This window comes from Pogonomyrmex barbatus, unplaced genomic scaffold, assembly GCF_055798465.1.
Source record: "Pogonomyrmex barbatus isolate J1 unplaced genomic scaffold, ASM5579846v1 scaffold24, whole genome shotgun sequence".
In the NCBI taxonomy this organism is placed as follows: domain Eukaryota; kingdom Metazoa; phylum Arthropoda; class Insecta; order Hymenoptera; family Formicidae; genus Pogonomyrmex; species Pogonomyrmex barbatus.
In genome coordinates this window covers 1,037,018-1,059,760 of record NW_028297121.1, presented here as the reverse complement: position 1 = coordinate 1,059,760, position 22,743 = coordinate 1,037,018, and the positions used below count along the sequence as shown (strand labels likewise).

General features: G+C 35.7%; 1 protein-coding gene across 2 annotated transcripts in view; it reads right to left on the bottom strand.

Annotated features, from left to right (window-relative positions):
- Positions 1–9,961: 9,961 nt before the first annotated feature.
- The window catches only part of LOC105425491 (odorant receptor 10-like), a 150,381-nt gene continuing 137,599 nt past the window's right edge, over positions 9,962–22,743 (bottom strand). For both annotated transcript variants that reach the window (XM_089078582.1, XM_089078583.1), the window contains one exon: positions 9,962–10,503. In XM_089078582.1, the coding sequence (XP_088934708.1) occupies positions 9,985–10,503 (519 nt within the window). In that variant the 3' untranslated portion in view covers positions 9,962–9,984. The remainder of the gene's footprint in view (positions 10,504–22,743) is intronic.

Here is a 22,743-nt window from a genome sequence, read left to right as displayed (position 1 = left end):
CTTTTTATTATATCAGTGTTAGGTATTCCGTGTGAGTCTTCTAATATTTCATTCTTTTATGATGAGCCTTCTGACTGCATCTCGTCAGTTGTCGAAACATCCTTCTCGTATCGACATCATGGGTTCTCGAAGGAATTGTCAGCGCGACGCGTCGATGTTCGACGATAGTGCCGCGATGGAAGCATCGTCTGATGACGAAGATTTTGACGTCGAAATAAATGATGGTGACGTCAATGAATTCATGGATAATCTTGCCGCTCAGGTGCATTTTTGCGCGAGTGGCTATCCATTGTAAATCGTTTCTATAACGATGGTGTATTCCACGTCGGCGAAGACTATATTTGGTTTATTACCAATGATGTTCCTGGTAAAGTTGTAAAGTTGTCTTGGTTCGTGGAACTTTATGAGCTACTTGTTTGTCTACCTGAGGCCGTTTTGGCTGTCGTAGAGGTAGATGCGGGGAATAATCCATTGGAGGTAGCCGCCGATCTGGACGAGGACGATATGGGGGATGACCCCGCGACCGCGCAGGCGAGGGACCTGTGTAGTTGTAAGTGTATAGTGCTTCCGTTGTCCTGGGGATTATCGTATGCGGATTTGCTGGGCTTCCTGTGTTGGTAAATCTCACTGTTTTTATTTTTATAATTTTATATTTCGCTTTTATCTTAATTCTTTTTAATTTTTGACGAATGCTTTGATTCGGTTCGCGTGCACGTTTATTATTCGGCGTCCCATTTTTATTTTATAATTTACATCGCCTGTTTTTTCTAAAATTACATAGGGTCGGATCCATAACGCGTCTAATTTTTTCGATCGCCCTCATCGAACTGTTTCGTCATACTTTGTCTCCTGTAGTAGTACTTTGTTTCCTACCTCGAATGTGCGTACTTTTGTTTTTCGGTCGTAGTTTTTCTTTGCTTTTTGTTTTTCCTCTTTGACGCTTTCTTTCGCTATTTAGTTCGCGGCTCGTATCCTTTCGCAGAGTTCTTGAGCATAGTCATCGTATGTGTACGATTCGGTGAACTGGTTAGGGCCGTAGGTAGCGGTGCTTGGTGCCCGTAAACCAGTTCGAACGGCGTGAAACCCGTAGCGGTGTGTGTGGTGTCGTGTTATACGCAAACATCGCATACGTATCCATTCATCCCAATCTGTCTCTTCGTCATTAATATAATATCGTAAATATTCGGTTAATATCAGGTGATCTTTCAAGTGCTTCGTTTGTTTCCGGATGGTAGGCCGTTGTTTGCAATTTTTGTACTTTTAATAGTTTGCATATATTTTTAAATAATTCGTTAGTGAAGTTCGTTCCTTGGTCGGTCAGGATTTTATCTGGAATTCCATATTCTAATATGATTTTTGTCACGAATTCTTTTGCTATTGTTGTCGCTTCTTGGTTTTTTATCGGTATTTCTTTGCTAAATTTTGTTAGGTTGTCCTGAAATGTCAGTATATATTTGTTTCCCATCGTTGTTATAGACAATGGTCCTATGATATCTAACGCGCATTTTTCAAATGGTTTTGTTGGCATATCTGTTAGCAATAACGGTGCTTTCGCACGTCGTCGCAATTTATTCTTCTGGCAATGTTCATATTTGGAGATGTATTGTTCAACATCTCGTTTTAATCCTGGCCAGTTGTGATGTAATCGTATTCTGTTTATTGTCTGTTCAACGCCCTGGTGTCCTTCCACAGGTGCGTCATGGTACTCGTATAATATTTGTTTCTTATCTTCTTCTTTGTATTGTTTTTCTGATGCGGCGTTGTCAGTTTGTTATTCTTCAGTTATTGCCGCCACGTTCCGTCTAATGCGTCAGCGTTAGCGTTGGCTTTCCCAGCTTTGTGTATTATTTCGTAATCATATTCTTCCAACTTTAATCTCCATCTGATTAAACGTGATCCAGGATCTATTACGTTGAATAACCATATGAACGGTTTATGGTCAGTAATTATTTTGAATTTTTGTCCCGTATAAGTAAGGTCTGAAATGTTTTACTGTCCATACTATTGCGAGTAATTCTTTTTCAGTCGTATTATAATTCTGTTCCGCTCGTGATAATACACGGCTGGCATACGCGACGGGTCGGTCTTGACCTACCTCGCCTTGCGATAAGACGGCTCTATTGCATAGTCCGATTCATCCGTGATTAGGAGGAATTCTCTCGTGAAGTCGGGATATTTCAATATCGGTGCCGTCGTTAATTTATTCTTTAGCGTGTCAAACGCATTTTGCTGTGTTTCGGTCCATTCGAATTTCTCTCCCTTTTTTGTGAATTTTGTTAATGGCTTTGCAATTCGTGAGAAATCTTCGATAAATTTTCTGTAGTAACCGGCTAATCCAATGAATGATTGCACGTCTTTTATCTTTTTGGGTGTAGGAAAGTTTTTTACCGCGTGCAATTTTGATTGATTTGGCGAAATTCCCTTTTCAGTAATTATGTGTCCTAAATAGACTACTTCTTTTCGTAAAAATTCGCACTTGTCTGATTGGAACTTTAGATTGTTCTCTCTTAGTCTTTGAAAAACTAATTTTAATCTTTTGTTATGTTCTGTAAGGCTAGGACCGTATATTACAATGTCATTGAGATATACTAGACATTTAATTCCTTGTAAACCCGTTAAAATTGAATTCATTAGTCGTTGGAAGGTTGCAGGTGCGTTTTTTAAACCAAATGGCATTCTGTTAAATTCATAATGACCGTAGAGAATGCAGTTTTATTTTTATCTTGCTCCGCCATTGGTATCTGATGGTAACCTGATGCGAGATCCAATGTCGTGAAGTATTTCGCGTTGCCCAGCTGGTCAAGTATATCCATTACGTTGGGCAATGGAAATGAATCTCCGATTGTGAGATCATTTAATTTTCTGAAATTTACTACAATTCGTAATTTTGTTTTTCCTGAAGCGTCTGTTTTTTCGGCACGACTAATAATGGTGCGTTCCATTGGCAGACGCTCGGTCTTATAATTTCCATGCATTTCCAATGCATTAGCATTTCTTGAATTTGTTTGTTTACCTCATTTTTATGCTTTTCAAGTAAACGGTAAGATCGTAAGTTTACTGGTGCCGAATCTGTTCGTACCGTTACTTCGTGCTTAATTTTTGTTGTGCACGTTAATGTGTCTCCTTCTAGATGAAACACGTCATTATACTCGTGACATAATTCTAGTACCGATTTTCGTTCTTCTGTATTTAATGTTCTGTGCATAAGGAATTGTTTATTTGCTCTTCTCGAGAGATTAATTTTGTATTTTTATTTTTTGTCTGCATGCGTTCACAGATTCCTGTGTTATTTTTTCTTGTATGTTTATCCCTTCTAATATTACTTGCGGTACCTGAACGATTTTTTTTCTTCAGTAATATTTATTATGCTGATTGGATATGTGTAATTTCGCGGTTCGATTAGGCAATATCCAATAAAAATTCCAGATATCATTTCCTCTGGTTTCGTCAATCCAATTGTGTTTTGATTAGTCGTGACTTGCACGATTGTTTCGCTGCGCGGTCCTAACGTTACGCGCCTGTATAGGTAAAGTTTGAAATTCGTATTTCTAAATTGTACAGAATTTGTTTTTGGATTGAATGCGGTTATATATTGCCAAATAAAATCTGCTCCTAGGATTGCATCGTATTCCATTGGCGCATTATCTCGTATTATGTATATGGGATGTCGTATCTTTTTTCGCGACAATTGCACTGTAATATGTGCTTTGCCCAATGTTATTATTTATTATATTATTATTATTATATGTCCTGTTATGCCTGTTAGCTTAGTTTTTCCATCGTAGATTAGGACGTGGTCTAGTAATGTTTTAATGTTTTAATTTATTATTGGTGCTGATGCGTCCAATATCAAACAAGAAATTTATTTTTCTACCTTTGGCTTCTGCAATCGATAATATGATCAGGTTTAGTCCGGTGTTGACGAGTGATGTCTCCTTGACGTGTGCCACGCGATACTCTGACGCGGGACGCGGGACGGTCGGTTTACTTTCGCCGGTTTGTGCATCAATTATGACGTGACGGTTTGTTCGATTTTCTTGCAGTCCATGTCTATCGACTGAATGCCGTAGTTGCAAAATTTCGCTGTCGATTTCGTTCTGTTGTTCGACGGGTGAGCGGCCATTTCGTTTATTAGTGATTGATATATGTTAGAAAAGTTAAATATACTTCCGTCTAGTAAATTTGTTCGTGTGTGTTTGCGTGCCTGTATGTGTGTGTCAATGTAGGAATCTGTGTCGTTTAATGTGTGCAAGCTATAATCTTTTTCGTCATACGGAAATTCGCGCTCGGTTATAACGTGAACGTCTTCGTCATTATCGTATCGTAATACATGGCGCACGTTATCGCGTATTTCTTTTAACGCGTTTCTCGCGGTATTTATCGCGGAGATAGTGTGCGGAAATTCTACAGGGCCTACTGTTTGTTGGCCGCGATTTTGGCCAAGTCGCATACGCTAGACTGTCCTTCGCTGCGGACATTCGCTTTACAAAATATGGTTTTTCTCTGACTTACATTAGAAGACAGATCGAATACGCTCGCATGGTCGCTGTTTGTGCTGGCGTGTCAGTTGGCTGCACATAGTAGTGCGTGTTGGTGAAGCGTCCTCGCTGGTGTCGATGTACGGTTGGCGCTAGCTGGCTCTCGGTACTCGTAGACTCTCTGATCGTTGCTCCGCTGCCACTGGACACTCGTTGTCGTAGGTCGGCACTTTGCTGACTTTATACTACACTGACACAATTTCGTGGGCGGCTTATTTTTTGACGGGGCCTTTTCCGTCTGTCTGTTTTCTACAGGTTTTGTATTTTCGGCTTATAGGAAATTTGATTCTTCTGCCCGCAGTTTGTAATCTATTATTGCAGGTCTTATTTTGTTATGCACAATTTTTTCTTTTTTTTTTCCTTCTTTTGCCCGTAATACAGTGCGTCGGGGCTTACTCTTTCGATTCTGCTGACTTGATCAATGATGATCCTCTCAAGTTGTTGTTCTTGGGAGATGGTTTTGACAATCCCACCGCTGCCACTAAAATGTTGTGTGCCCTCCGGATGGACTACAATGTTAATATTCGGGATAGTCAGGTTCGTCAAGCCTAAGGAATTGGAACTCCGAGCAGGATCAAAGGAATGTAGGGATCCTCGTGAAGTCATTGACATACACTTTCTTTAATTTAATTGATTTATTTTAACAAGTGCACAAATACTTGATATTATAACGATTATATTTTACACACGTTTACGCGTCGTCGGGCGGCTCGGCGCGTCTCGCATTACTCGGGCGGCCGATGACCGAGTGTGACACCTGAGCTGCTGATAATACGACTCGTGTGAACTTCGCGACGGGATTTCATAGTATCTTGAGCGACTTTTATAATAATGATTCCGCACGACTTATAATTTTGACTCTCCCCATTCCGCTTTGTATAACCGATTATATAGGTTGATTGATGCCCGATCAGCATTCCGATTGGTTGCGTTGATTGATTGCGTGATATTGATTGATCAATATCACACTCGGTTTGATCATCAAATTTAGAAAATTTGCTGATAGGCTTCCGCAATATTCTCGCGTGATGCATTTCTGCGGTCTTTCGAAAGACTGGTCGCAATTTCGGCGGTCACATATTTGTGTCGTCTTCAAAAGACTTTTTCCGAGATTCATTCGGACTACTTTTGTTGCCATGCGGACTACTTTTATTATTAGTTGTAGGTCTGGCTACAACACGCGTGATAATCAATGCTCGTCACGAGTTGATCTTGATCCGATCGCGTAACGACAATAATTGCTTGATGGGAAATTCGGCATTAGATCCCGTGGTCAACTTATTCAAGATACAATGGCGAATGCCGAATAGCGCATGTGTTATTGAGCGAGATAAGAAGGGAGGGTGTGCGTCACGGCGGGGCCCGACCATGAACCAGTCGTGAAAACTCGTAATTATTTTGCGAAAAAATACCACCTCAGCCAGGAATCGAACCTGGATCTCCTGCTTACCGGGCAGGCATCTTATTCTTTCGACTACCGAGGCATGTGATGATATTTATCGCAAATAACGTGTTTAGAATAACACGTCAACAATACAATGATACATATATATATATATATATATATATTACAATATACATATATACATGTATTCTTTCGAATCCCCACGACCGGTACTCCAGAGAGATGATGGTCCTATTCTCTCGATGGATGCAGGTCGGACTGCAGCGGCGACACCCTCCAATGCCATTGGTAAATATACAAATAATCCTCCTGGAGCACGACAGGAGAGATTGCATCAAGCATGGCTCGAGCCCCCGAGCGAGATAAAAAAACTATCGATGCTGCGCATTTTGGAAAGCGGACGATATTTGAGCATGGCTTTTCGCTCGTGGGATCTGTACGAGTTTCCGCTGTTACAGCGTACAATCAAGCATTCGTGGGCCATCAAGACCGCTACTCAGTTCGAGAAGCCGCGATACGCCATCTTCGCTCTGCAAACAAGTCAAAAAATGTCATGACTGAGGATACGAGCCGATTCGACGACTGCAACTTGACCAAAGTGAAATTCTATCTGAACTCAGAATATTATTTGTACGACGATATCTGAATTTCGACAAAAACAGATGGTCTGTGTTCTATGAAACGTACACGCGTTTCTGCAAGGGTTACTATAGACATGAGTATCTCGAGCCGAATCTCACTGTCATATCTATTCTACATAACGGTCCATTTGTAATCATTGATTGTTCTCGACAAAACGAATGGGTCAAGAGCGCAATCGTGGAAGTAAGATTGAAATTTGAGATTAAGGAGAACGTACCGATGAATATCACCGCGTATTGTCTGATTATACACGATCGCGTGGTTCAATACAATCCGTTGACCAATGTTGTACGCAAGATCACCTAAGAGCATCGCTGGCATATGAGAAAGACAATAAAATCTACGATACATTGAAATCGATCGCAGTCTCAAAAAATTGCTCGTCATGGTCGTGCCAACATTCATAGATCTGCAAGGTTTCCTCATTGGAAGACAGTTTGTCGTAAAGGAGTTTGCTGCTCTCAGAAACCGGATCGTTCTCTCTCACTACATTTTCGCAAGCCTTATACCATGGTATTTCCTCGCAAGTGCCGACAAGTCTCACGCACGCTGGGTGATACGTCATCACCATAGACTGCGATAGGACATAACGATTTCATACAGCAAAACTAAAAGTTTGATTACAAAGGCTGTGCACGGAACGAAAGATGACAACGACGACGACGACGACGACGATGCTGTCGTATACGTCAAGAAACGAAAAAACGACAATGGCTGTGGAACTTGCTTCTGGATGAGGGAGAGCGCGTGTACATCGAGACTCTGAATGCGGATTACGATGACATAGATTCTCTGGAGAATAATCTGGACGCTGATAATACTATGCAATGAGGATATCACTATACTAATTGTGCTTTACAAAATGTATTTAAATTGCTTAATTGGTGGTCAAATAATCATGAATAAAATAAATAAATATAATATGATATACAAAATATGGTTTTTTATTTCTTTTCCTTACGTTGACGATTAGTTCTAACATGTCAACGATCCAATAGATTTTTTTTTCACGATGTAACGTTCAATCGACTAGTCAAACTCGTCGCTTGCGATTATAACAACAGGGAGAAATGAAGAAGAACAACATTTAAGACGAATCTTATATCGACTGAAATATAAACGAAACGTCTAACACTTCAGATAAGTTCAGGTTACATTCTACAAATTTTTTTCTGAAAATTCTTAAAAAAGTGAAGATTCAAAGAAAAGATCGCAAAAGAAGAATTATATCAGAATAATATAACGAAATTATAAATTTTCAAGAACAAATCATAATTTTCAAAATTTTAATGTGAAAATAGAATAATAAATAGAAATGAATATTAATTTAAAAAATTAAAAATTATTTTTCTAAGAATGAAATTTTCGGTGGAAAAACAACCTCAACTGGATAGAATTATTTTAGAAGAACACCCAGAATTAAAAGAGGCGCAAGAATTGATAATGTACATAAGAGCAATTCACCAAGAAGTGATTTATCGAGAAAAAAGACAACCCTTCGACGTCTCTGTGAAAATTGTTACTTGGAATGACACCTAGAAAATGTTGGAATTCATCATATTTTTGACGAAGTGAGAGAGTGGCACATATTATATAAAGTTATCGAAGACAAAGGAACTAAAACAACACTGTTTTGAGTGCCATAAATTTTTATTAATACTAAGACCGGTGGAACAATGTATGATATGTATAGAAGAGTTCATAAATAACGAAAAAGCATATTGATTGGATGAAATTGATGTACTGAACTATGAAATAATAGGAGATATTTGTAGAAATGTGTAGGTGTGATATAGTTTAGATTAAACAATTTTATATTAAATATTTTATAAAGTATTATATATATCCTTCTAAAAAATGTGAATAAAAAAAGTTTCACGCTTAAATGAAAAATATATTCAATTTATTTAGAAATATAAACATATATAATATGCAAAACATGTATTTCTTTTATTCCTTTCCTCCCATAAAAATAATCATCCGAAAAAAAAAATAATCATAAGATTCATAATAAAAGGGAGCCGCAATGAGAGAGATAGTAGATATATAATAGAAAGAGCCGCAACGAGGGAAAGAGAGAGAGAGAGAGAGAGAGAGAGAGAGAGAAAGAGAGAGAGTTAGAGAGAGAGAGAGAGTAAAGAAAAAGATGATATGAGAACATGACGGCGGCGCGGCGGCAGCAACGGCGGCGACGAGCCCGGGGCTTCCCTCTGACGTCATGTCCACGCGCCCTGTCCACGCGTAATTTCTTTATCTTTTCGTTTATGTCATCTTTGCCATCTGTTTATCTATCTGTTTATCTATTTGTTTATTTAGTTGTTTATCTATTTGTTTATCTATTTGTTTATATCATCTTCGCTACTATCTTATCTATCCCTCCTCCCCTCGTGACATCATGTCCTTCGAGTCGCAATTTTTATTTATCTATTTGTTTATATATTTGTTTATCTATTTGTTTATATTATCTTCATCGAATCCTACTGTCTTATCTACTCTTCATTGTGCGTTATCGGGATGTGTACTAAGGGAATGTGCGCTATTCGGGAATTATGTTAAATCTTATGTGTGCTATCGAGATGTGGGCTATCGTATCGTGCGCTAACGGAACCCACTCGTTTTTTGCAGATCAACTGAATCTTCGCTTCGAAAAAGGCGGATCTTATCGTTCTGAAAAGAATGGATTGTTTTCTGTCACTTCGAAAAGAGCAGATTATTTTTCGTTGCTCCGAAAAGAACGGATTTAGAATTGAAAATAATTATAATAAGTGTGACTCGAAATGATCATTTCTAACGCAACCTCTCATGCGTTTTAGTAAATTCCTCTGGATGTTCTCCATTACATCTTTTTCAATGGCCCAAATAGCATCTAGCCGCAATCTCGTATCTAAATCATCGATATTCTCGGAAAGCATTTTATCAGTTGCTTCCTTACAATATCCCCATAAAATGAAATCTAAAGGATTGAGATCCGGTGACCTTGCGGGCCAATGTATTATTGTTTATACACGGAAAGACCTATCCTTGTTATTTATCCGTCAATATCAAATATCAGGAATACATTTATCAGGATCAATATATCAGGAATACATTTTAAGGACAAACAGTTTCTGAATCACCCTGTGTGTGTGTGTGTGTGTGTGTGTGTGTGTGTGTGTGTGTGTGTGTGTGTGTGTGTGTGTGTGCGCGCGCGCGTGTGTGTGTGTGTGTGTGTGTGTGTGTGTGTGTGTGTGTGTGTGTTAAAAGAGAGCATAAAAAAATGCTTTTTTCTTATAAAACATTTTGGTAAAATTGTTAATAACTATATACTAAGTATAAAAGTATAAATCTTTCAGTAAAAGAAATAGATAACATGAAATAATTTTATACACGAAGACAATGACACATCAACATTTTTATTTATTAAATGGAAGGACGAAGTAATTTCATACAATCCGTAGCTTGTCTGTAAAAGGAACTAAGTGCACCTCTTAAAGATAATATTATGATTAGTACCGTAAGAACCAGTAGAATTTCGTCGACGTGCTTTATATTGGATACTTGATATATCCAATTCTTTTTATAACCGTAACATTGTGATATCATACCAATGACAAAGCCAGAAATACCCAAAAAGTTATGAAATAATTTAGTGACTATTGGTCGCACGAATTTGCGAAGTTTCCACGCAATCCAAACTGGATATCCAAAGATTGTTGCTACGATTGTGATCATCAATGAAGTAAAGCCTGTAATACCATGGATCGATCGAAAATGTATTGGTTGGATGTTGTACATCAGGCTCACACCGACTAGATTCAAGATTAGCCCAACAGCTTGCAGAATGCAGTGAAGATATTTGTTGGCGCGTCGTGATAAAAAAGTGGTCAGTATGTTGTCACTTGCCAAGACAACAATAGCCTCCGACATCAACAAGACGTACTAAAAAAATGAAATAAATTTGTAAATTCGTGAAAAGGGATTTTCCCTAATTCCCTAATTCCCTAATTAACAAGGAGATGGCAAACATCGTGAAATATGAAAACAATAGCCCATTTAAAGGAAAGAGACACACAGGATTTTGAAAAGTCTAAAAATGGTCGTATATCTCAAAGACAAAGCATTTGTAAGAAAAATATTTTAGACAAAAATTGTAGGGCAAAAAGATCTATTTACTAATCTTATCAGTTTGATCTTGGGTGGCATTGTCAAGGTCATATAGAGATCAACTTTGTTCTTTTAAATGGAAACCTTCATTTTTTGTTACATTCTTGTAGCTGACTACGAAAATTCTACAAAATGGTAATAAAATTATATCGTTATAAGTACCCAAATAAGAAGGGAGGGTGCGTCACGGCGGGGCCCGACCACGAACCAGTCGTGAAAACTCGTAATTATTTGCAAAAAAATACCACCTCAGCCAGGAATCGAACCTGGATCTCCTGCTTACCGGGCAGGCATCTTATCCTTTCGATTACCGAGGCATGTGATGATATTTATCGCAAATAACATATTTAGAGTAATACGTCAATAATACAATGATACACATACACACACACACACACACACACACACACACACACACACACACACACACATATCACAATATATATACATGTATATGTATATCTTTCTCGAATCCCCACGACCGGTACTCCAGAGCGATGTTGGTCTCTCACTCGATGGATGCAGGTCGGACCGCAGCGGCGACACCCTCCAACGTCAAATAACACGTCAATAATACAATGATACACACACACACACACACACACACACACACACACACACACACACACACACACACACACACACACACATATCACAATATATATACATGTATATGTATATCTTTCTCGAATCCCCACGACCGGTACTCCAGAGCAATGTTGGTCTCTCACTCGATGGATGCAGTATTTGAGTAGAATTCCGAGTCAAATAAGCCACACATAGGCGTGAATTTTCAATTTCATACGAAAGTAATATCTTTGATCCCGAAGAAATTTATAAAACACAAAAAATGGCACAAAACCCAATTGATCCAGCGATGAAAGAAATTCACGAAATTCCCAGAAAATATTCAAAGTCGACTACACGTTGAAATGGCAGAACGAAATAAAATCGACGCGGATATGGGGACACTTGCGTTATTAAATGAATTGTTATGGGAAATCAAAGAAATAAGAAGGCGCATGGATCTTCCAGAAGAGCACATTGATTTCAGTCGCACACATTTAGAAGAACGGAATAAAGCATATCATAATTATACGAGTAATGGATGTTACCTACGGATGCATGCAAGACGATATCCGAAACTGAAGACCTAGAACGTCTGGAAATTATCTGAGATTAAAGGAGGCATGAGATATAATACCGGAATTCGACGGTATCTCGCGAATCTGCGTTCAAAAATTTTTGAATGCGACTATGCTATAAAAAACATTGATCCGGCAGAAGAAGAACAAACATTATTAGAAGTTACAGTATGTACGAAGCTCAAAGGAAAGATAATGTTAGACCTTTACACTCGCGATATTCGGAGCTACGCACAATTAAAAGCTGAACTTGAGTGCGAATATCTTAGCAAATGCAGTACTACGCACTTACAAATAGAGTTTAACTCCCTTAAACAAAAAAGCGGAGAAAGCGCACAAAATTTTGATTGAAGAGTAGACGTGCTGGCCAATTATGAATCCGTGATTGAAGGAAGGAAACACAGGAACTCTGAGCAGCAACGTACTATATTAAAAACAATTAAACTCCAGGTTTTTCATAATTTTCAAGTCGGATTAAATGACGAAATAAAGTTAATTGTTCGATCACAAAAATACCGCGTTCTGCAAGAAGCTGTAGCAGGTGCGAGCGCGGAGCAGAGGGTGAGAGGTCCGAGCAACCGAGTAAATTTTCAATATAGAAATAAAACTGACGCGACAGATAAAAACCTCCACCCCTCAATGTCAAAGAGCAGGAGAACGGGTCACTTCATACGAGAACGTCGTAGTAAATTCACATTACCAAGGGCCAAAGGACACCTCCGTGTAAACACTGTGAATAAATATTGCAAGCATTGCAGAAAGATCGCGCACGTGCGCGATGAATGCTGGTCATTACACGGCCGACTCGTAAAAGATAATACTACGCGTCAAAACTATTTATAAAAATCATAATATGAAGGACATTCGCAAGATAAAAGGAAAGTCAAAGTCACAAGCCAGCAATAACGAGGATAACGCTAGAATTGTCCGCACTACCTCTAAGTATCAAATTTTTTATATTAAGAAAATGCTATGCGTAGAAATCGGGATAAATCTAATTACTTTGCCCACTCAGAAGCTGAAAGCGGAAAAATATATTTTTTATTTAATACAGATGCCACTATCTCATTTTTAAATTTAAAAACGTTAAAAGGAGAAACTAAAATTTATGAAGAAAAAATTAAATTAATCGGGATAACGGGACATGGGATTTCCACTATCGGAAAAACTTATCTGACGATATCATTAAAAACCGGTTAAATTCGACACCTGATATATATAATAAAAAATGACGTATCTATGGAGTACGATGGAATCTTAGGAGTGGATATAAAAAAATAGAATTAATTGTGATTACGGGAATCAACTCATGAAAATCAAAGGAACAAATTTCAAATTTTATCCCTATAAGAAGGTTACTTTGAAACCGCGCAGCGAAACTATTATACAGGTCACAACAGATTGAAATATGATCGGTATTACGCAATCGGAAGAAACGTCACTAGAGGTAATAGTACAAAATAAAAAAATTTAATTTAAATAAAAAAATTTTTATGTAAAAAAACTTGCGCTGCTGGATAAAGAAAACAAAACAATTTAAAATAACAATATATATATATATATATATATACAGGGTGTCCCAAAACTCGCATTTGGAGTATACTACGTGATTCTATGCTAAAAGGAACAACTTTTTTCTTTAGCAAAATTGCGTGCGACGAGTAAAAGAAAGAATCACGTAGCGTATTCAAAATGCGGGAGTTTTGGGACACCGTGTATATAATAATAACATTAAAGTAAAAGGATACAATTTCTTGCATATAATATATGTCGTCATATATTATATATTACTTTATAACAAATAAACTTAATCTTTTATCAATCTTATATTGCTCGAACAATATAAACATAGTGGTTATCATTTTTATTGCTGTCGCAATGTTCCTTAAATCTTGTTATTACTTTTTTAAATAAAAATTTCTCATTTTTACTTTGTTATTATTTCAATCAAAGTGCCAAGTTTTTTTTATAAAAATAAACATAAAAATTCTTTTATTTAAATTAAATTTGTTTCATTTTGTACTATTACCTCTTTAATTTCTTATAATTAAATTTTCCATTCAATTCAAATACACATGTACGTAAAAATTCTTTACAGAAGGATGTGTCGGAATATTATATATATTAGGTGTACAAAAAAGTTCTGAGCTTTAGATTTCATACAATCGAAATAACAATTTAAATTTTATATATCTTCCCGCCCTTTTACGGTTTTAAAGCGTTGAGACATTTGGCCTTCTAAAATGCCATACGGTTTGGCGTTTGATGCACATAACCTCAAAAATCAGTAGTGTTCACGATGGCAATAACAAAAGAGCATATTTGATTTCTCATCCACTTTGCGTTTCATCTGAAGAAAAATGCTGCTGAAGCCACTGCAATGATTTGTGCTGCATATGGAGAGAACGCTGTAAGTCATACTACATGTAAAAGATGGTATCAAAAATTTCGTCAAGGAGATTTCAGTCTTGAAGATGAACCGCGTGCTGGATTTAAAAGATTGAAACGGACGAATTGCAAGCACTGCTAGATATAAACTCTGCGCAAACTGAAAAGGAGCTTGCAGCTTGGCATTACGCAGCAAACCATTTTCGTACGTTTACATACGATGGGAAAGGTTCAGAAGGAAGGCAAATGGGTTCCGCATGAATTGTCCGAAGACAACAAAAATCGTCGGCATGACACTGCACTCACTTTGCTTTCAAAGTTCCGGAAAAAAGATTTTCTGCACAAAATCATTACAGGCGATGAAAAGTGGATTCTTTATGATAACCCTAAACGTAGAAAATCATGGGTTGATCCTGATCAACCTTCGACATCGACGCCGAAACCCAATCTACGCCCAGAAGGTTTTGTTCTGTATCTAGTGGGATTGGAAAGGTGTGTTATATTACAAGTTGTTACAACTTGGGTGAAACAATCACGGCAGATCGCTACCAACAACAATTGACCAATTTGAGCGATGCATTACAAAAAAGAGGCCATTTACTGGCCAAGGACGTTATAAAGTGATCTTCATGACAATGCTCGACCACATGTTGCGAAAGCGACTCAGAACCATATCTTTGCGTTAGGCTGGGAACTTCTCCCGCAGCGACCGGAATAGGTAGTAATCGGAAGGCGGCATATAGCCCAGACATGGCGCCTTCCGATTACTACCTATTCCGGTCGCTGCAGCATCATTTGGATACACATTTCGTGACATTTGAAGAGATGCGAAAATGCATTGATGACTTTATCGCTTTGAAGCCGGTGAGCTTCTATCGTTAAGGAATTCGCAAGTTAAGATTCGAAAGATGGCAAAAGGTCGTTGATGCAAACGGGGAATATTTCGCTGATTAATATTTTTTTGTTTGTTTTTGAATAAAGATTGAATTTTACAAAAAAAAACTCAGAGCTTTTTTGTACATCTAATACATATATTGAGATAGAATGAAAGCTACTATTACTTGTATTAGATTTTTGAGTTAAATTATAATAAATTAGGTTAAACGCAATTTTACGATATCACAATTTTGAACAAGAATTAAAGCTATCACTTGGATTTTATAGAATAAGAAAATTTCAATACAAAGATACAAATCATTGATTGATTTACATTTTTTAAAAGCAATTGTACATTTAACTTTCGAGGTAATGGGATTACCTCGATTAACTTGACGCCACTTTTTTAATATCAAATCTTTTAATATAAATGATATACATATTAGGGTTGAATATTAAATATTATTTGAATTTAATAAGATTGTGATATAAACTTAGGTTTAAATAGGAAAACTCTTAAGTGCAAAGATATGTACTTAGATTTCATTTCTATTTTTTTATGATTATGATATACGGAGCAGAAATTTGGGATTGGAAAGAATACGAAGCAACAGAAAACTGTCGGGATAAATTTATAAAATGGTTGTCAGTGATTGATTGAGGCCCACCGGAATATATTGTTGCAAAGGAAACGAAAAAGTATCATGTGGGAATCAGGTAAAAAAGTAATCAAATTCGAAGAAAGAATTAGAGAAAAGTCAAATAATAAAATATTGAGGGTATGCTTAGGAGAAAATAAAATGGAGTGAGAGTTTGAAAAAGAAGTGTAGGAATGGGATGTCGTGCGGTTAAAATAGAATGATTTAATGAGCGATAATTTGCGATATGTCCTTGTCTATTTGTATTTAGCTACTTTTGTTAATTTGCGCTGATGAAGGCTAAAAGATTAGCCGAAACGTCCGCTCTTGCGTTTCGTCATTCCTCGCGATAATCTTTATGTCATTTTGATTATTCAATAAATTTATATGCGCTCTTACTACTGCGCTGGGCTCTTATTGCCATTATACCTCCTTTTGTCTATAAACAAAAAATTTGAAAGAGCAAGGACACGAAATAGTGAACATGCTTATAATAAGAGATATAGAAGTCCAGAAATAAATGCTAATAAATTTCTAACTCTAGATACGAAAGAAGATATAGAGAACTATATACGAGAGGATCTCCGGAATATTTAAGGAAACATTGTCAAAAAGATTTTCATTTCGACCCGTATCATCTTCAGTAACATCTAAGGAAAAAGATAGAATATATGAATCTTGAAACTAATTTGTGTTACATACAATTACCTAGATATTGCTATTAGACTTACATAGAATCAATGAACAATAATTAAAAAAGATTTCAGTTATTTACTCCCAACATGAACGTATAGAAACAAGACAGAGATCAGATCTGACAAATGTTCAAAAGTATTCTTCATGGTGTCTAAATTATGATAAAAACAAATAAAGTTCTGAATCATACAAATCGTCATATTAAAATTGATCAGAAAAAGAAAAGCCACAAATGATCAAAAATTAAAAGGTCTGAAGTTAAGAAAATAAAAGAATAAACTAAAATAATAATAAAAACAAATGGGAGATAAATATTAAAGAAATAAGTAAAAGAAAAATACAATAAATTAAATAAAGAATAAATAAATGAAAAATAAAAAGATAGAAAATAAAAAAATTAGAAAATAAAATTATTGATTGAAGAGCAAAATTATAAAACTTGTTGATATGTTAATAAAAATGAGTAAATAAATATCCATCAGCGAAAAAGTCGACCAGTCTGTACAAAATTGTAATAATTACTGTTACCTGAAAGACGCGTAAAGCCAACCAATACAGGATTGAAGGAAAGAGGCAGCAGAAGGAATAGAAGAAGGGGCAGAAAAATGTATGTGGTGAAGATGGAACAATAGGAGGAAGAGGAGGGAAAGAGATTACCGGACAGGTAGATAATTGTCAGACAAAAAATCCGTGTCGCTTTGTTTATTAAGGCCGTGTAATTATTTTTTAATGTATCATTTCAGATATCATATTTGTTTGCAGAGAGGGTTCATCATTAAGAATTTTTACTCTATTCCAATCAAATTCATTTCTTTTCATCAAGGCGATGAGAAGTTATTACAGATGGAAAACACTAATCTTTTTAATGTCCCTGATATGTTCCCCTAATCTGCTTAATTGTCTTTTTGTTGGCCAACATAATTAGCATGGCAATGATGACAGTTGATTTTATAAACTACATCACAATGCGATGACGGATCCAATTGATTTTTGCCTGTTTTTATGCTCAAGAGAATTATGGAGAACGTTAGCGATAAGTCACATCTTTTTGTTATTCTCTTGAACTTTTCGGATACATTTTTTTATGTATGAGATAGTAAAATATTTTAATCGTATTGAATTGGTTCTTACTCTACACAACCTCCGCAACAGAATGTGAAAACTGTTTGATGCGATCTCTTATTGTGACAAAAATTAATTCAAGAGGATAATTGTTATTTATTAAAATATTGATGATTTCTCTTAGATTTTTTTCATGAAATCTAGGATGTGATAACATTAATACTCTATCCACCATTCTTAAAATGACTCTCCGTTATCACTAATTATAGCTGATATCGTGTTACAAGACTTAAAAGAAGTTGCCGTTGATCATGTGTTTACTGTTCTTCCTTTTTATGTCAGATATGTGGATAACATCCTCTTGGCAACCTCTTTGGAATTGCTTGACAATATTTTATCAATCTTTAATTCTTTTCACGAAAGGCTGCAGTTCATTATGAAAATTAAAAAGGCATTAGCTTTCTGGATGTCAACTTGATTACTGACAAGGAACGTGTATTGTTTGACCTATACAAGAAACTTACATTTTTGGTCAGACTTTTGATAAAAACAAAATTCTGAAATTCTAAAATTCTGAATCGTCAAACATATTAAAATTGATCAGAAAAAGGAAAGTCATAAATAGTCAAAAACTAAAGTCTGAAGTTAAGAAAATAAAAGAATAAACTAAAATAATAAAAACAAATTTTAAATTTTTATTCGATTTTTTATTAAATTTTTACCCTTTGCAATAGAAGAAAGGCGTCATTTTAGGAATGGTGGATAGGGTGTTGATGTTAACATATCCTAGATTTCATGAAAAAAATATAAGAGAAATCACCAATATTTTAACAAATAACAATTATCCTCTTTATTTTTGTCACTATAAGAGATCGCATCAAACAGTTCTCACATTCTGTTGTCGAGTAAGGATACCAATAAAACTCGGACGATTAAAATACTTTACTGTCCCATACATAAGAAATGTATCCGAAAAGTTCAAGAGAATAAAGGATATGGCTTATCGCTAGCGTTCTCCACTCATAATTCTCTTGCACATTTCATAAAAACAGGCAAAGATCAATTGGATCCGTCGTCGCGTTGTGATGTAGTTTATAAAATCAACTGTCGTCATTGCGATGCTAGTTATGTTGGCCAAACAAAAAGACAATTAGACACCAGATTAGGGGAACATATCAGGGACATTAAGAAGATTAGTGGTTCTCCATCTGTAATAACTTCTCGCCTTGATGAAAAGCATGAATTTGATGGCGTAAAAATCCTTGATAGTGAACCTTCTCTGTGCAAACGAATGGTATTTGAAATGATATTAAAAACCAATCTTAATAAACAGCGCGACACGGATCTTTTGCCTGACAATTATCTGCCTGTCCTCAACCGGTTATTTCCAATCTAACTTCTTCCCTCTTCTTCGTCCCAGTGATGCCAGAAATGGTAATCTGTATCACGACAGCATCAGTGGTGAGCAGTAGGGGTGCAGCGCGAAGCACGCACAGAGAACACGAGTCACATCCATGTGCGCTCGGCGTTTCGACTATCTTCGGACGATAGAAAAGAATAAGAATACTATCCTACTGTCTCATGCTCGAAGGCGTTGCGCGAGGAAAATAGAGATATCGTACTCTCTCGCGCTCGAAGTGTTGCACGAGGAGAATAGAGAAATTACCGTTCTCTTTCGCCCTCACCGCGCTTTACAATTTCGAGCATCTCCAATGTTTCTCGGTTACTGCTCGCTATTATTGCATACGTATAGCATATCCATTAAAGAAAAAAATAATGGTAGGTATTAATAATATGAATGAATTGCAAAATTGATAATATGAGAAATAATAAAACGAAAATGAAAATTATATATCATAACTATATTTTACATATAATATTTTCTTATATTCACAATTATGAAAACATTATGAAAAATATAAAAATTTATCTAATCGCATTTAAAAATACAGCAACGGTTTACAATCTGAATCAAAAGTATCTAAATAAATAAATAGAAGTGTGCTTTAATTGAAATGTAATTAAGAAATAATAACGAAAATCTCCATTTTTTTTATATATGTTTCGGAATAAGATAATTCGTGCGAAATTAATTCTTTTTTATTTGTCTCGTGGATCGCCCGTTATATGTCCGAGCTAAATGTACGTCACGCGTACCTGGCATGGGGTACACATGGTAAACACATGCTTTGTGGAATCCGCGATGCGGCTCACCTCTGCGATCCACGAAATTAGGACCAATGAACATTGTTTATCAACTCGAATTACTTCTCGCTCCCGATCGATATGGATCGCTAGACATAATTCGATAGTGTTTTCCGTTCCAGCATCGCGTTTACTGTCGTCTCGTATTCCGAATAAAATTAGTGATCGCTGCCGCATTTGCCATAAGAAGTGGAGTAACCTCGTGTGAAGTATACACAAAGGCCGACCAAGAACCATACTTGAAGCGATTTCGTAAGAAGATTTCTGATTTTCGTTGCCATATTCTCGAAGATTTCCGTTGATTAATGCGAGAAGATTTCTATTGTATCGTGCTTGAACCTGTATTTCTGTATTTCAACAGCTGAAACTAAGGACAGCCATATCGCTCTCCTCGATCTTTAATTGTATGCGTGATGAATAAACCATATTTTATTTCAATCTATTCTGGAATTGTTCGATACATAACCTTCCCGCCTTTGTGCACGGATCTTTCATATAAGGTGGAACTAGCCACCCGCACAATAACTATTCAAGATTTTTTTATGTAAACTTTTATTGCGATATAAAAATTAATTGTTCTATAAAGAAAAACTTTATTTAATCTATATCATCATTCTTTTCGTTTGTACTCTTAATAAAAATTTAAGTTTTATACAGAACAACTAATCTTCGCATCGCGATGAAATTTTACATAGATCTTTTAAATTCTCAAAGTACTTATATAAAAAGAGTAATTTTTATTATTATTTCTTAATTACATTTTGATTGAAACACATTTTTATTTTATATTTAAAAAATTTCTAATTCAAGTTTTAAACTACCGCAAAACTTTTTGTATTATTTTTAAATACGATGTAGGATAATTTTATAAATTTTTCATTTTTTAAATAAAAATAGTAAGATGTCCTCACATTTTCATACTGCAAATATATATTCTTAAATCTTCGTTAATGAATTTAATTAATTAACGCTTAAGAAAAAACAACAATAAGAAAAAGGAGATAGGAAGGAAACAAGAAGGAAAGAAGGATTTTCGAAAAAGTTCTGATGTTTAAAATTTTTTAATGTTTTGGAACGATTGTTTTGTAACAAATTGTCTTATTTAATTTCTCAAATCATATTCCATACGGAGAAATAGAAGAAAAGGAAATAATTCCAGAGAGTCAAGCAGGATTTAGAAAGGGAAAATCGGCTGTGGATAACATATTTGTACTACATCATAATACAAAAGGAAGGAAGGAAAGAAGGAGAAAAAGATGGAAAAGTTTATACCTTGTTTGCGGATCTGAAAGCGGACTTTTTGATAACGTCAATAGAGATATACTATAGAATGAAGAGGAATGGAATTAGGGATTAAATGGTGAAGAGGGTGAAGAAGATATATGAAGAAACGGAAGTGACGATTAGGACAAAGCAATGACTAACAGAGGGATTTTTTACAAGAAAAGAAGTAAGGGATGTGTGATGACCATCCACTCTTGTTTAATTTATATATAGCGGATATAGATAAGACATTTAAGGATAAAGGGATAGGAGGAGTAGACTTAGATAAAAATAGATTATGAAATTTAGCATATGCGGAAGATATTGTAATTTGCGAGTAACAGAGAGGCTATATGAATAATGGATACTATGAGAAGATTTTTAAGAACGTAAATTAGTATTATGTACGGAAAAAACAAAGGTACTTGTATTCAACAAAAAAGAAAGAAAAAAAGGAGGTATGGAAATGGGGTGAACAGGAGATTGAAGAGTTACAGAATTTCAAATATTTAGGTTTCATAATAAATAGGAAAAATAATTATGAAGAGCAGATCAAGGAATTTTGCAGGAAAGGTAGAAAGGCAGCAAGAAAGGTATGGGATATAGAAGAGAGATTATGTAGAAATGATTTTAAGAGAAAATGGATGCTATACAAATATCTGGGACAAAGTGTAGAGAAAATCTGTGTAGAGAAATATCTGGGACAAAGTAATATCATACGGAAATCTGGGGGTGGGAAGAGAAGCCGAAACTAGAAAGGATTATGTTAGATTATAAGCTGGATATTCGGTTTAAGTTTTTGTACACTTAAGTATGTTATATATAAGGAACTAGTAATGGATAAAATGAAAGTTGGGATTTGAGAGCTAGGAAATATGAAAAAAAGATTAAAGAAAAAGAGACAAAGAGCTATGTGAACATAAGCTGGGAAAAAAAGAAAACATATGAATAAAAAGATAGATATGAAAAAATATTATAATAGGAACGAGATAGGAATAAATGCAGTAGAGGACTTTAATAGAAAAGAAAGGAACTGTGAAGAGGAACTTATAAATAGAGAAAGAGGTACACAGAGGAACTTATAAGAGGAACTTATAAGTAGGGAAAGAGATACACAGAAATAATGGGAAGATAGTAAGATTAAAAGAGCTAGATATAATAAAAGGTATAAGGATGTAGATCTTAAGGAGAGGGAATTCAGCACTTTAAGGATGGAAAATCTGAAGAAGATGGATATGGGGGAGGAAATAAAGACTTTAATGAAATTAAGGTGTGGTAATCTAGAAGAGACAAATAAATATTGAATGGAGGAGAACAAATGGGTTTGTATAGTTTGTAGTGAAGACAGAGATGATTTTGGACACTATATAAAAGGCCTCATCACTTAACATGCTCATTATCCACTAAAAAAACACAATTCATAGTTATAGCTAAAGATTCAATCAGACTACAAATTAATAATAAATAATCAAATCATCCAACAGGTTATGAAATACAACTCGATAATCTCGGTAATAACTAGTGATAGAAACTTGGAGGAGAGATTAGCACACAGGCGAATAGGATATCAAGATGCCTGAGGAATATCATATGCAGAAACCGGAGTATGTCTACAGAAGATAAAATGAGAATCTACAAAACCTGCGTTAGATCAATACTAACATATGCGACAGAAATGAGGATTGAAATATCTCGGACAAAAAGAATCCTAAGAACAATAGAAATGAGGACGCTGAGGTCAA